The sequence below is a fragment of the Saccostrea cucullata genome, unplaced genomic scaffold (assembly GCF_032062105.1).
Source record: "Saccostrea cucullata isolate Sc308-1 unplaced genomic scaffold, CSIRO_AGI_Scuc_v1 ctg71, whole genome shotgun sequence".
NCBI classification, from domain to species: Eukaryota; Metazoa; Mollusca; class Bivalvia; order Ostreida; family Ostreidae; genus Saccostrea; species Saccostrea cuccullata.
Genome location: NW_026936410.1, coordinates 416,320 through 431,762, shown reverse-complemented (window position 1 = coordinate 431,762; position 15,443 = coordinate 416,320). Strand labels below are relative to the sequence as shown.

The following is a 15,443-nucleotide window of genomic DNA, read 5'->3' as shown; positions in this document are numbered from 1 at the left end:
TACTAATGTTATGCATAATTTACCTATTTAAAGAAACAGAGACAATGATTAGCTAGACTTTGTACCACGGTTTGTTTATCCACCCATCTTCCGAATAACTTCCTATCATGTTCCAGTCAACAACTACAATATTCCATGACCCCAGATAACCCCAATCCACCTGTAACATTAAACAAAAGGTCGAGCTAACTTGTCAACAATTTGAATACGCCGAAATATTGTAAATGTTTAATCAATAAATGAATCAAAATTTATTTTTTTAAATTGCAGTCTCTAGCAATCCATGATGGCATGGAATTGAAAAGTGTGATTTTCTGGGTCATCTCTAATTTCTTGTTGATCGGGAACTATTGCATCTACCGGTAAAATCATATTTTTTCCCATGAAATTTTGTTAATTTGTGTAATTTCAGTCTTCATACATGTTCTGTACATATTTTCTATTTTATGTCTATAATGATTTTTTTTATTTTCAAATTACATGCACGGAGGTTACGATTATTCAAGGCATTTTTCACAAAATCATAATTCAGGTAAATGAAAGTACTGTTTTAATGGGAGTCGTGTAAGTGTTTGTCTTCAACAAATATTTTGTTTTAAACATGTCTATAGTTTATAGTTGTGTCATAAACCGTTTAAAATGAGGCAAATTGAATGTCTGCCACGGTAGGACAATAGTGACGACATGGCAGAGGTGACGCGTCAACTGTGAAGCTTTTTATGAAGACATAAGCGACCACCGGCATGGCGGTCCTAACTAGACAAGTTCCGCTAGAGACTGCTGGGAATTCGTGGCGAGTCTTTTCCTTGCTGTGCTGGAATTCGTGCTAAAATAACAGGGGCCGCGTTTGGCGGGCAATATGAGGGTAATTTTCTCTCTCTATCTCAGTATGACAGCACTTTGCTTTGTCCTTTTATAATAATAAGTGTCATTGCACGTATTTCATGTTGGTCGAGTCCGTCAGTGATTATAGCGCGTTTTTGTTCTGGTTAATACACTACTCCCGGTGCTAATGTGGAGACTGACAGGTCCCTTCCGGAAATGTCCACAGACAGGAAATGTTGATTTTCCGAGCTTGTAATTCCTCAAGACTTTCTTCAATCTCGGAATACTTCTATCGGAAGAATTTTTATGAACTTTCTCTTCAAAGATAAGTTATTATCTACCAAAGCAAATATGTATTTCTTATATTTCAATAAAATGTATTTGATGAGTGTTGAAGTTTTTTGGACATTATAATGTATCATGTGTTTGTTTGAAATAGAATATTTCCAGAAATGATATTGAAGTCATGGATTCATATCTACCCTACAATTCGCAACCAAATTTAAAACAGAGTTTTTGTCTTTTGTCAGAATCTGCAACCTGCAAAAAAGAAGTCGACAAGAGCTTCTTATGACAGAGCATCATTATCGGTGTAATCAGCAATCATGACTGTATAGTTCTTTGATAAAGACAGCTATGTGTGGGTATTTTTTCTGTTTGCTGATTGATAGGGTTGGAGTACCTGACACATCTGGGGGTCCTCTACACAGGTGCGCGGTCATTTGGTCGATATTAGGTCGTGGACCACCTCCTAAATGACTCAGTCTGATTTTGTAATAATGAACTGCGTGTCACAGTTTTTCCTATTTTCAATAATTAACCTATGATTTTTTTCTTAGAATCGTTAAAACTTTAACCAAACCATATCATGCATAAAATGGATGAAGGTGCATGTCATTTATTACATCAAAAGAAATGATCTTAACAGTGATGAAGTCTTCATCATCATTTCCACTGGATAACTCTACTGTATAGTGGTATGACATGGTTTGGGTTAAAGCAACTGACAGTAGCAAAATGCTTCTGTCACGACATGCTGTACCTGGCTCTTTGTAGAACCCTCTAATTAGCAGGTCCTCACAAGGCCAGTGGGACAGTGCCCGTATTTAAATACGCCCCATTGGTGAGTCATGGTGGAAACTGCGATACTCGTCTTGGTAAGAATTGCCTGAAGTACCCCGGGCCAAACCAGATACGTTCAACAGTCAATAGTAGGATGACAAGTTTATCATAGACTCCAGATAATAATGATGACTCGACTAATATTTCAAATATTTCTAGTATTGATGTGACGTACAGACTGTATTTATTTCTGCTCGTTACATATTTTGTTGTATTTGGTTAGAGAGATAATCAGACATTGGTGACCTTACATAGACCTACGTGAGGAAATATTGGCCTCCATCTTTTCTGTTGCAGGTGTTGTTTGTAGTTCAAATTTGAGGTGACTGTTATCCCTGCATTGCCGTGACTTTGCTAAAAATAAGTTAGTACTACACACCCGTTCTTATCAAACGTGTGAACAATTAAAACAGAGGGAGTAACCACCAATGCAAGGAGATATCCATGCACTAAGTTTAAAGCAATATGAGCTGCATGTTTGACATCAGAAAAAAATGTTGCAAATTTGTAATTAACTATTTAAATGACAGAAAAATAGAACATTTATAAGCTTCTGTTGTTCATATTTGCTATGAAAGAACTTTTTATACGCTTTGATTGAAGCAAAATTGAATTATTGTCGTCCTGTACAATAATGATTTATTATATACTGTATATTCGGTTGTACAGAAATATTTCTTCTGAAACATTTTTAAACTTTATTTTTGTTTTATTGATTACAAGGGTTTAGATTACATACAGATGCATCATAATAACACATTTTACCAGCAAAATAAAATTCTCAAAAATACAGCTCATATTGCTTTAAGTTTATCTACACGGTATATATTTGCTACTTTTTCAAAAGTACGGTTACTTCTCTGTCAGTAAAATCTTTGCAGTGCCTAAATTGGTATATGTAATGCATCCAATGGAAACTATATTGATTTTTCATAAAAGCGATTATTACACCAACAGGTTACTTTTATTTGAATATAACATCTAAAGACCTAAAATTGAAGCCCGTACATGATTTAATCATATCGATGACTCTCTGCATCTTTACCATTATATGGCTTTTGAAATAGATCAAATATTCGATCCACACCTTCACAGGATTTGAGATAACCATCAAAATGCTTCGTGATCTTGAACTTTGAGATAATTGATGACAAACCTTAAGGCCATTTGCAAAAACAAACGAAGGTTTGAGTCCCTTCCAATAGGTTTAAGAATTCTCGTCCGAACATTTAGTAACAAACAGATTCACGATTCGAAACCATGTCAACACCAATACATATCATTGGCCAACTAAAAATTATTTTGTTAAAAACATTCTGATTGTAGACACAAGTACCCTAAAGGTTAAAAAGATTATTAAAAAGATGCCCGAGTTTCTAATTAACAATACCTGTGTGGTTTTTGATCACCAAGTCTTCCAAAGACCAGTGCGGATTTCCATAGGCACTAATGGCGCCTCCGTATTAGATAAATTTCTACATGAATTCGTAAAGGTCTCTTGCTGTGACCTTCAATTCGAAATTTTGATATGTCGATTACGCTAAATACCAATCAACAATATTCATGTTGATATTCATTCTTACGTTGCTTTTAATTCTCAAAATAAAAGACACTACATAGTCTGACCTATTTGACTCATATTTAGATATTCTTCTAGAAAAAGGCCTAAGTGTCATTCTAACAATAAAATTTTATTGCAAAAGTTATAACTTTAACACATGTATTTCCATCGTGAACTTCCCTTATTTATGTAGCAACATACCATTATCACCTGCGTATGAAGTCCCCAGTTGTTCGATAGGTTCGATACACAACAACATGATTCACCTACGAATAGTTTTTAATACAGTGCAAGCTCTTAACAAAGAAATGGATAATACAAGGATGTCAACATTAAAATTTGAAAACTCTACGATTGATATGATGACATTGGTAAAATATAATCTATCGTTAAGTCGAATTTTGACTGAGTGATATATTGCATACAAATTATTAGACTATTTTTCACACTAAATTGTCTTCGGATTTTTTCGTTTACCCGAACATGACGAGGAGGTAATGGAGAGTGGTTCCGGACGACTGGGTATGCTTACTTCTCCATGACACCTTGTTCTACCTCTGATGTTTTAGAGGTCCATGTTTGCTCCCATTTTGAATTATTCAATTGAATTCTGGAGCTTTTCTTCGTATTTCATGCATGTTTTTCCCATATGTGAAGGTATATTTAAAATAAATTTTACAAAACCAAAATAAGTCTTCAAGGAGTCGTTTTAGTATTTCCCGTATTAATTTTTTTGCTTAAACTGTACATTTGAGAGATTAAAAAATTGTTAATTGTGTGAATCATGTAGATACTAGTAATTGATTATCGCACAGTTTCCATTAAGATTTTGAAACGTATTACAATAGTACTACAATAGATTTTTTGTATTATTTTGACAACCCATACACGTACAAAACAGAAATATTCATATTTAAACACATATTTGTTGAATTTAGATAGCTTTAAATTGCTTTGTTGACACTGTACTATAATATGGATCTTGTTATTACAACTCAGTAGCTTAAAATTATTTTGTTATATGTTGGTAGGGTTTTAAAATAATATTTCTCTTAAATAGAAATATACGAGTTAAAAGACATTGGTTTAATGAATGTTTTTACTTGTAAAAAAAATTATGAATAATCTTATTTGCAATGTGACCGAAGAGATAGAACTATATTTCAACGATGACATACATGCATGGAGATAACGAACAGGATTCATGCTAAAAGATACAAATTGACAGTAATGACTCATTTTATTAGATATATATGTTTATAAACCATTTATCAAAATTGATAAATACAATAAATTCTTATATTTAAGCGCAAACTCTACAGAAATAACTTAGATGTCCCTGATTGAAGTCACTGTGACGTCACGAATACTGCATTATGGGCATGGGATGGAACGACGACAATGATGCGATGCTTGAAAAATGGGTGTGGTCTTTGTTACTGGGATTCACGGAGGTACGAGGGTGGCAAACGAACCAGTCATTCATTTTTGGAACATCTGGCGGATGAATATTATGATCTAACTGTAATGTGCCGGAAATGGCGTTTATATTTGGTTTTCGATCCACAGGTTGTTCGGTTAAGTTTGGAGATTTAACGGTATGATCGGTGGACGGGGAAGTGCGGGAGGTGCTCTCGCTGCAGACGGACACTTCGTCGGAATCCTGGCGTTCCAATGTTGGCGACACATCGCCATGGATTTTCATGTGCTTTCGCAAAGAACTAGGATGAGTGTAACTTTTCTCACAACCGCGAACCCGACAATTATAAGGCTTGTCACTGGTGTGGACATGGGAATGCTTTTTCCTGTCCGAACTGTTGGCAAATCGACGATCACATCCGTCAAACTCACACTTAAACGGCTTCTCACCTGGAAGAGAAAAATGAATTATATAAAAAATATTATTATAACCTTTATGCTAAAAGTACAACTGAGAAACTACGCATTATTTTAACCAGCTATCTTGTATTGACTATAAATAGGCTGTCTAGTTGTTGTTGTTGTTGTTTTTTTTTTTTAGTTTTTCTTCATTCCAGCGCAGAGGCTCAAATAGATACACAAAATTATTTTTTTTATAGTTCTTACATTTGAAACAAGGTGTTATAGTACAAACGGTGCCAACAAATTTATCCGATTCTTTCTTAACGTGCTTCTTTCTAACTTGACACATTTAAGTTCTCTGTTCTGGACATTAATTCTTATGGAATATATTTTACAGGTCAAGTTGAGTATACTAAAAATGTTAATATTCTCGTCACCTACTTCCTAAGGTTGAGATAATTTTGAAGTAAACTGTGGATTGAAGAACTGAGCCACTAACCCTTTTACGCAAAATTCGGTAATAATTCTTTGTTCTCTTTTCATTCTCATATCAAAATCGAAAAAAATTAAGTTGAAGATCAACGTTGCAAAATTTATTACAAAAGGTATATACAGAAAAAAAAGTTGTACAAAAATAAACCGGAAGTTTACATTTCTTCTATCTTGTCCTAGCTCCTTAAAAGTAAGGCCTGTCCGAATTTCCCTAACTATGCAAATTTCACTGCTTGAAGTGGAAAATATCTTCGGTAATCCGCTTTGGAGAGATATGATGACATTGGACCTCTAAATCGTCGATAAACACCGCTGTGCAGCTGCAGTCGTTAAGCTCAATTGATACAAATTTTCTTAGTCTTCAAATAATGGGGGAAGATATTACAGACACAGATCCTCTTTTCGTCGCCTCGTTTTGTTTGAGAAAAATTCTTCATTCATAACAATTTTTATTTTAAAATTCAACAGACATATCGGAAAATATTTTTTTTTTTACAAAGAAGCAATACATGGACATGTAGAAAAATAAAAATGAAATTTTAAAGATAAATTTGAATCTGCTTTTCCCCTGTTTTTACTTTGATATGATATTTGTTCTAAAACTTAATAATAAAAGTTTGCACTTAGGAATATTTTACAAAAAATTTAATTCTTTAAAAAACGTTGAAGTGAAAAATAGAAAATCATAAAAATCAATCAAACATACACAAGTCAATGTAAAAATGAAGCACAATATTTCAGTTACATACTAGTATACATTGCTACCTTTGAAATTTTCCCCTTACAAAATTTATAAATAAGCAAGATACATGTAAATATGAAATTGAAGTATGATATAAAAATCATATTTTCTATATTTTCATCAAGGAATATCTCAATTTAAATGAAAAATGTGTTTCTTGTTCGTATTGATGTACTTATAAATTGTTTAAACTTAAAAAGAAAAAAAAAAAATAAGTGATAAGAATTAATATAAATGCATATCCTGAATTTAAAAAAAGTTGATCCTTTTTACTATTAATTTATATTCATTTAGGTTAAATTTAAAAAAAATACACTGTAATAAAACAAAATTTTAAAATAAAATATATATGTAAAACCGATTCCCACAAAGTATTGTTCATTTTTTATTATGTTTTTATTTTTTAAAATATTAAAATAAATTTGGGTTAGATTTAAGAATTTTCCTGAAACATTTTTTACATCATAAATTCTTAGTTTTCTGCGTGGCAGATTGGGCATACAATTGGACATCCACGGCCCTTCTGTTGGCTACATAGAATCAAGATAAGCTACCAACGCCTCGTTAATCTTATAAGCGATTAGATTAGCCTTCTAATTATTTCTTAACAGTCCTCGGGGAAGCTTATTGTATGTTTATTATCTAAATTGCTGTCCAAATTGCGATGGAGGGGTACTTGTTATAGCTCTCTCAGCTGGTCAGCATCCTGAGCCGACCAAGGAGGAAAATCTGGAAATTTCAGGGTCCCCCAGAAATGACGGATGAACTGCGACCAAGTAATTTCAAAACCAGGTTGACGGAGAGAATTGATTTGTTAGGATTCTAGAAAGTGGCAAATTAAGCCTTTTCATATATGTCTTCCTTAAGAGACTTGATTGTTGAATTTTATCACATGGTAAACATTAACTCTAAAAGTAAAATTATAAAAGTATCCAAGCATGCTCAATGAACAAACCAGACGTTTGAACTTAACAATCGATGTTAAAAGGTAGATCAAAGAAATTGAAAACTCTGTCAGATCGCTTTTAGACGTTCTGAAGGACCTACTGTTCCTAAAGACGACCATCTACAAAAGGAACTTATTTTTGAAGGACACAGAATAATGTATTTTCAATACATAACGCTTCATAATGACCTCTTCAGATGCGAGAACCCTCCCTCCTCAAAATTCTCACGGAGGAAGTTTTCTCTCTTGTATTTTAACATCTGTACATATTTTTCCTTAGCGTATGTCTTCAAGCAATTCGTAAATTGAGGTAAAAAAAAAAGTTTGGGTCCATTTTCAAAGCTATTTTTGTGGGAACATTGGATTTTCAAACGGACGCGTGTTTTCAATGGACCCTTAGTTTTCATTTGCACGTGATGTAAAACGGTTGCAGGTGAATAAAAGTTTCTCGCACCTGTCAGAGCGCCTACTTGTTTTAGGACAAAATAAAACCCGAGTAAGTACTGTAAATATTTTGACTGCTTTAAACATCGGGCTCGCAAACGTTCAGAGAAACATGTGGGGAAAATTATCAAGTCAAAATAAACTTTCTAGAAGATTGTCAAAGCCTAGTTGAAATATAAGTACAGAGCTAATTCAACCTTTCAGAAGTGCGAATGTCACTTCAGGTTTTTACTTTATCTGATATTTTCCTAAACAATGGCGGTATCTTTCATTTTATCTAGTGCAAACTCACTGGTTTAATTAGACAGTAACCGATCTCTAATACAAACTTACTATGATCCCTCATATAGTATTTTAGTATTTTGTATAGTATTCAAATTTGAGATAAATATATATATTGTGCAATATATTATGAATAAAATATATACAACTCTCAAACACAGAAACAATGATCATCTTCATATTCCGTCATGCAAAGTTGCCATTGTGAATTTTTTTTTCATTTAGATTTTTTTTTAAAATCTTTTCTACAAAAAATTCTGCATTGTTCACAATCCACCTTAGGTGTAATTTCATTAAATCAATCATTTTGAATATAACTATAATGGTCCAAAAAAGTTTCAGTAAAATTTAGGTGAAATAATTTTGATTTCTATCTCAAAAATTTATCCAATACCAACCTGTGTGTATTCGTTTGTGGATCTTTAGATTCTCACTTCTGGCGAACACTTTTCCGCATCCCGGAAATGGGCACGGAAACGGTTTTTCCCCGGTATGGACCCGGATATGGTTGACAAGCTTGTACTTTGCCTTGAATGGTTTGAATTCACGAGCACACTCTTGCCAGTAACACGTGTGATTGTTCTGTTCCGGGCCTCCGACATGATCTATTGTAATATGGTTCACTATTTCGTGCATTGTGTAAAACACTTTGTTGCAAGGCTTCTTTGGTTCGGATTGTTCGGGGTCTACCCACATACAAGTTCTCTCTTGCTTAATAGCAGGTCTTCCAATGTAAGGAAGAAACAGTCCCGGACCACTCTGTAACATGTTCATAGGGCTCATGAATTGTTGCTGTGCGTGTTCGTATTGATCTATTCTTCCCGAGGCATTGAACCCCATTTGGTCAGTCCTACCGTACATGTCCCCTCCACTGGCGGGCATGTTAAAGTACCCAGACTGAGAATGCACGTGCTGATGACGAGAATTGTGATATGACGACACATCCGGCCGGAGTCCCTGATACAACACGTGCGGAGAAACCTCCTGATGATGCTGAGGCGGAAACCCGGATGAAGCGGGAAATAGCATCCCTGAACGAGCGGAAACATTTCCATCATTAGCTGACAGTCCAAATTCAGATCTCCTTATCAACAAATCTCGAGATGCCAAGTTTCCAACATTAGAGTACGGCACGGGATATCCGCCGGACTGGGAGTTATAATAGTTGTACTGCTGGTTCTGAAGCATTCCTCCGTCCGGATACCCCACCCCCGGGGCGGGAAGATGCTGGGGCTCACCTCTGTCCACAAACGAACTGAGCATTGTTATAGTCTTCACATTTACTCCTGAAGCCTCAGCAATGAAATAGGTTTTAAACGTGTTAAAACAAACAAATAACTCTTCAACCTTCAATGTCTTTTACAACATTTCCACAGGTTTTTAAAGCTTAAAATCTACATTCCTGTATATTGGTTGGTTATTTTGACAGTAATGAAGTACAATGAAAACATCTTAGGATAAACAGTGAACAGTGCGTCGGGATATTTAATACGGTGTGCGAGTTACGGCGTAGTGTTTTGAGACCAGTATGTGTGCCCAGTAGGAGCCTTATCAAACTTTGACTCCGCCCCCTTTCTATAGTCATTGGGCCTCAATATCAGTGTGAAATCAATAATATAGTAATCATCGCTTACACAAACTACGGGAGGAACAAGGTGTAGGTATAATTTCATTACAAACCTTTCCTGTTTCTTTACTGCGCGCTCCAGTAGGCAATACTTGTGAGTTTTCAACCAAAAAAAAAAAATATGAAAATCTTTATTATTTGAATTTATTGTATCAAAAAGTAATTATAAAAAAAGCAAAATTTAAAAGCATTATTTTTCTTCTGTTTTTTAAGGAATATGTTTAGTGTTTTCCCAATTTTCTTTTGTTTTGCATTATATAATAAATATGAAAAAATATATATATATATATATAAATTTTCATAAAGTAAATTCCTACTTTCTTTTTCTTCGCAGTAATAAAGATAAAAAATGATGTATTACGAGTAATACATGTAGTTTCTTCCATGATGCTTTCTTTCTTTTCAAACTCAGAATTAATTGGAAATTATGAAAATATAAATTTATGCGGAAAATGATTATTTCTTAAGCTAAGGTACAACAAGTTGATTGTATTAACAAGTTTCCACTTTGTTTACAAGCACATTGCACTTTACCAATTTAATCTTTTTACCGCCAGTTTTCTGGAAGAGAGAAGGAAATTTTTCGTAAAATATCGATGGGGCTGGAACTAATTATAACTCCACAAGCATAATTACCCCGGCCATATGAAATCGGCCGGTCTCCGTTCAGGGAACGACATGCGGTCATTTAGATATAGCTATGTCATAATTTCACTAATGTGCACGGGGCTGGAAAGGAAACTCTGCAAATATTCTATTATTTATAACGTAATTGAGAAGATCGTTAAATTTTCAAACGGAAAAAAATCTTCGCTTTATGAATTGAACATGCAGAAATTTATATCTTGAATATAATATGCAGAATACTTAAATCATGAATGTAATTTGAAGAATCAATTATGAAAGACGGACTATATGTGACTCGTAAGCCGATTTGATCTTTCTTGCGCGTCAAATATTGAGAGTGAAATTCTGTACACCACACTATTTTATCCGGTGGCGAATTTTTCACAATATTTTAGAAACTATGAGCTATTTTCACCTTTTTGTACAAGCATCTTTTTTTTGCTGTTGCACGCTGTCGTATAGTTCTCTGGTTACTTTACTACAGATAACTTTTAATCATGTGAAACAAAACTTACAACTAATTTTTTTTTTAAATCTTAATATTTCAGTATATTATATATATTCTTTAATTTCTCAACTTTGTTTTAATTTGTTTATCTATATCTATGTCTTATATCCTTTAATGGTTTATTATTGAAATGAATTTGTTCAAACTTATTTTATTTTCAACGTTTATAAATTATCAGAAGCTTTACTTGGAATGTTACATAAAAATGTTAAGTACACATGCAAGCAAAAATATTATCATCGTGAAAAAAAAATTGTGCCAAACATTTTATATATTAAAAAGCAAGAAACGTATGTGCATCTACGAATTATTTAGCGATCACATCAGACAGAGAATTTATTAATTACATTAAATGTTCAAAGGTATTGTTTTAAAATTTTAAGTATTAATGAAAAATGCTTGAAATATCAAAATTAAATAATTCCATATGTCTTTCAACCAATAATTCACAGAGTTTGTATTCTAGCTTTAGTACTTGAAATTAGACCTACACTAGAAGAGATACGATTGTTCCAACCTAGCTCTTCCTATCCAAATAATTGACAATAGAAGCACACGCAACATAACAGTTATAGTTATGGTTCTTCATCTCTAACATACAACAGGTATAAAATCTCCTGCTGGGATTTCCGATAAACATAAAAATGTCTATGCTTCTGTGTATTGCAGTTAAATAAAGAATATTTTCGTATTTTCTTTCTTATTCGAATAATTTAATTATCTTTTCTTCACTAAGATTTTGTAATAACTGATTTATGTAGCGCAAAATCTGTTTTTAAAATTTTATTTTAAAATCTGGTCAATATATCCCATATTTTCTAACGTGACTACTATTTTTTTCTTAAAGTACAACATTTTGAAGAATCTTCCTTTTTCTGATCGATTTTCCAGATAAAGTTTGAAAAGATTTTCTTATTTCATTATTCTTTAATTACCTATTTCATTTTTCTTTTTTTTTTTCTTTTTTGATTTGCTTAAGTCTGAATCTTGGAAAATAATTCTTTGTAATAGAAATGTTCCATGTGCCCAACAGAACTCTTAGCATACAGAAGACTTTGGTAACAAGAAACTTGCATTTTTTTAATGTAAATTCATTATGGGATAAAAATTATACAGGTTGGTTTTTTTTTAATTCATGAATGCATTTAAAAAATCATCATTGCAAAAAACCGTTTCCCTATAGACACTATATACTCTTCCTACAAGACCATTCAGCATTTCCATTAGGTCAACGGTGATAATAGTCACAAACTACAGACCTACCAATGGATTCTCTCTCAAAAATGTATGACCTTCTTACCCTTTAACTATATAAATTTTTTTTTTTTTTTTTTTTTTTTATTTTTATTTTTTTTATTTTTGAAATAGCATTTCTGATTTATGTGAATTGTTTTACTAATTAAACTGTGGTCCTTTGAAATATTTAAAGAGATCTAGAGACTTGAGTTCTAGTTTTCTGATTTTATTAAAATGTCAAAGAGATTAAAAAATCTGAAAAGGGAGCATACTTCACGCAAACTTTGTTTATTCAAGTTTTGAAATACATGAAGTAGGAATTATAAATCTGCAGCTTTCAAAGCAAAAAAGGACTTATTTGTGTCAACTATCTAGACCAACAATTTTTCCTTCCTGACTGTATGTGTGTGCAGAACGCATCATTACATGTAGTTATCAGTATACCATGGTTTTAAGTCTTAGGGAGTATCGGGGCATCTTTATATAGGTTTTTGACAAAATCTTTGAACACAATAATATCCTGGAAATTTTCAGAGTTGGGATCAGGTGCCTTGGAGGAGTAAGCATCCGCTGTTGTCTTGTCGCAGATCCTGTGAGCCCTGTGTATTGATAAGGAAGATGGAACACTTCGTTCACAAAGTCAGTCATCAGTTGAATCCGTGAACACCGATCACATCCGAGTGAAGTATGCGACATGTGGAACTCCGATTGCTAAATAATAAACAAGTATAACTTTTTCAAAAGCTGTAGCTACCATTGGCAACAATCCTAAATTGTCAACTGACATACACCTATCAGGTAGTATTATTTTTGAGTACTGTTATTCTTGACTTTGTAACTTTTCAACAGCTCTTTACAGACATAAGCCCCAGGACTTAGGAAAAAGTATAAACATATATGAATTTCGATGTTTTATTGTACAAAAATAACTTTCTATTAATCAAGAAATTATTGAAATACTTATAATGGATAAAGAATCAGTTTTATATATTGACTGCAATAATCTTTTATTCGTTTTGTCGATTTTTTAAAGATTGAAAATCTTGAAAAATTGTTAAGTTGTACGAGAAAATAATTTCCCTTGCCAAACACAGCATTTTAACCTGTGAAATAATTCAACATCTTCACATTATGCATGTTCTACCATTCAAAGAAGAGAGGAAGTCCACAAACCAAAGACGTAAAATACTTCAAATCTGTATACCGTCTTCCAAGGTAATAAAAGTCACGTGATGTTAATAACAAAATAGCACATATTATGTACATGTACATGTATAGTTGAATTATACCCTTGTTTGCTTTACACTGAAGTTGAGCTTTTCAAATCTTTGCTAAATTCACAAATATTTTTGATAATTTTTACAATTATCATTTCAAAAATATATGAATAAGACTCACTATACCTCTTCAGAAGATCTTTTAATTTGAGATACTCTTTTGGCAGATTGAGGATCCTTGTCAATAAATAGCATCCTTAGATGTCCCTTATATAATTAAAAAATAACAATTAACCGTAACAATAAACATTAATAAAAACTGTTAACATTAATAAGTAACAATATATATAGTAAGCAGGGGATTCTTGTATTCTTAACATTTGAAATCTTATTATCTTCTCACAATATTCATTTAACTTTTTTTGCCAAGAATTACAATGATTGTAGTAAAGAAAAAAATCAGCTTGTATTTAAAGCACATGCACATTCACGTATTTTACCTTCACTAAAACATTGAAACATTAACAGAGGTCAGATGTTTCATTTTGACCCTTTTATGTAAAGTTTGAATAATTTTAACAATTTCATTTTTTTCTTGCATGGATGGAGCGACCCATGAATGAATGTCCTCCGCGAAATATTACATTTTGAATATACATAACATCTCAGCAATTTTCCAACCACGAAATTATGTTCCTTTATGACACTTTTTCTCAAAGCTCGAAAATTAAGCCCCCACGAAAATAAGGGACTTTACAGCATTATAAATATACTTATGTTCTCATAACAAAATGGTTGTTGCTCTCAACTATGATCTTGTAAAAAACACCAAACAGAAATTTCATAAAGAGTCTGATTTGTACTGTTAAATATCTCATTAACTGTACTAGTGTAGATTTCATTAAAAAATGGATTTTCTTCTTAGAAATAATAAAAATAGACAACTATACGAGAAAATAGCTTCATTTTGCAAGTCAATAACTTTAAGAATGGGGATATTTTTTTTAAGTAATTCGTATTAAGAGAAATATAAAAAAGTAATTTGTTCAGCTTAAAAGAAGTTCATATACGAAGTGGAAATATTATTTATTTTTTTTTAGGGGAAATATAAAATATATATTTGTTTATTTTTAAAAGAGAGTAAAACACTATAAGGTTTATACTTTAATTAACAGTACTGTATAAAAAGAAAATATTATATTGTTGTCTACACAATGTTTAAAATAAAATAGTTTTGGAGAGTGTTTGGGAAAAAAGAAAATTTAGTAATAACAATATCTCATTTTTAAAATAAAATCTTCAAAATTGGCTATAATATAATTTAATTCTTTTTCTCTGCACCATACATCTCACAGTATTAGTACATGTATATACACCTATGATATAAATGCAAACGCAGTATCATTTCCAATTTTAAGCATTAGATACCGATTTTTGAAAGGTACCCCTGTAATATCACAAAACAATAAACCTTTTAACAAAATAATAAATCTTAAGTTTTGGCATTTTCAAGACAAATTTATGTTGACACATAGAACTCTTAAAAGTACTAAATATCAACTACAATCCAGCTAATAAGTTAAAAAAAATATGTATTAAATATTTATAATAATCCTCCTTTCTCGTTACGATATCTGAAATACTAGCATAAGGCAAACGTTTGCATGTGAGGGGGATTGAGCTTCCAAAACAATCCATTGCTAAGTCAGGGAAAAAAGTCCTACAAGAACCTGTAGGACTTTTTTGGGTCCCTTTTTCTGTGTATAATAAAACAAAGTAGCTTTAATGTTACATACAAATTTCCCTGATATACACACGAGCATTGGCGGAATAAGAGTTGTCGAGTCATGACCTTGTGACACGTAAATCTCCCAAGTCTTGTGTGGCGGTTCTAAGACACCTAAACAATCCTCTTGATCGGCAAGTATAACATTATATTTATCTTCACCCGCAACAATTAATTTTGATTAAATTCGGGATATGTGACTTTATT

At 32.5% G+C, this 15,443-nt stretch overlaps 1 protein-coding gene across 1 annotated transcript; it reads right to left on the bottom strand.

The window, feature by feature from the left end:
• Positions 1-4,729: 4,729 nt before the first annotated feature.
• LOC134245536 (zinc finger protein ZIC 4-like) lies at positions 4,730-9,818 on the bottom strand. Its single transcript, XM_062727817.1, has 2 exons — positions 8,634-9,818; positions 4,730-5,377 (listed from the first exon to the last, which is right to left on the bottom strand). Exons 1-2 carry the CDS (start codon positions 9,496-9,498, stop codon positions 4,869-4,871), a joined length of 1,374 nt encoding a protein of 457 aa, XP_062583801.1. The 5' UTR covers positions 9,499-9,818; the 3' UTR covers positions 4,730-4,868.
• Positions 9,819-15,443: the final 5,625 nt, after the last annotated feature.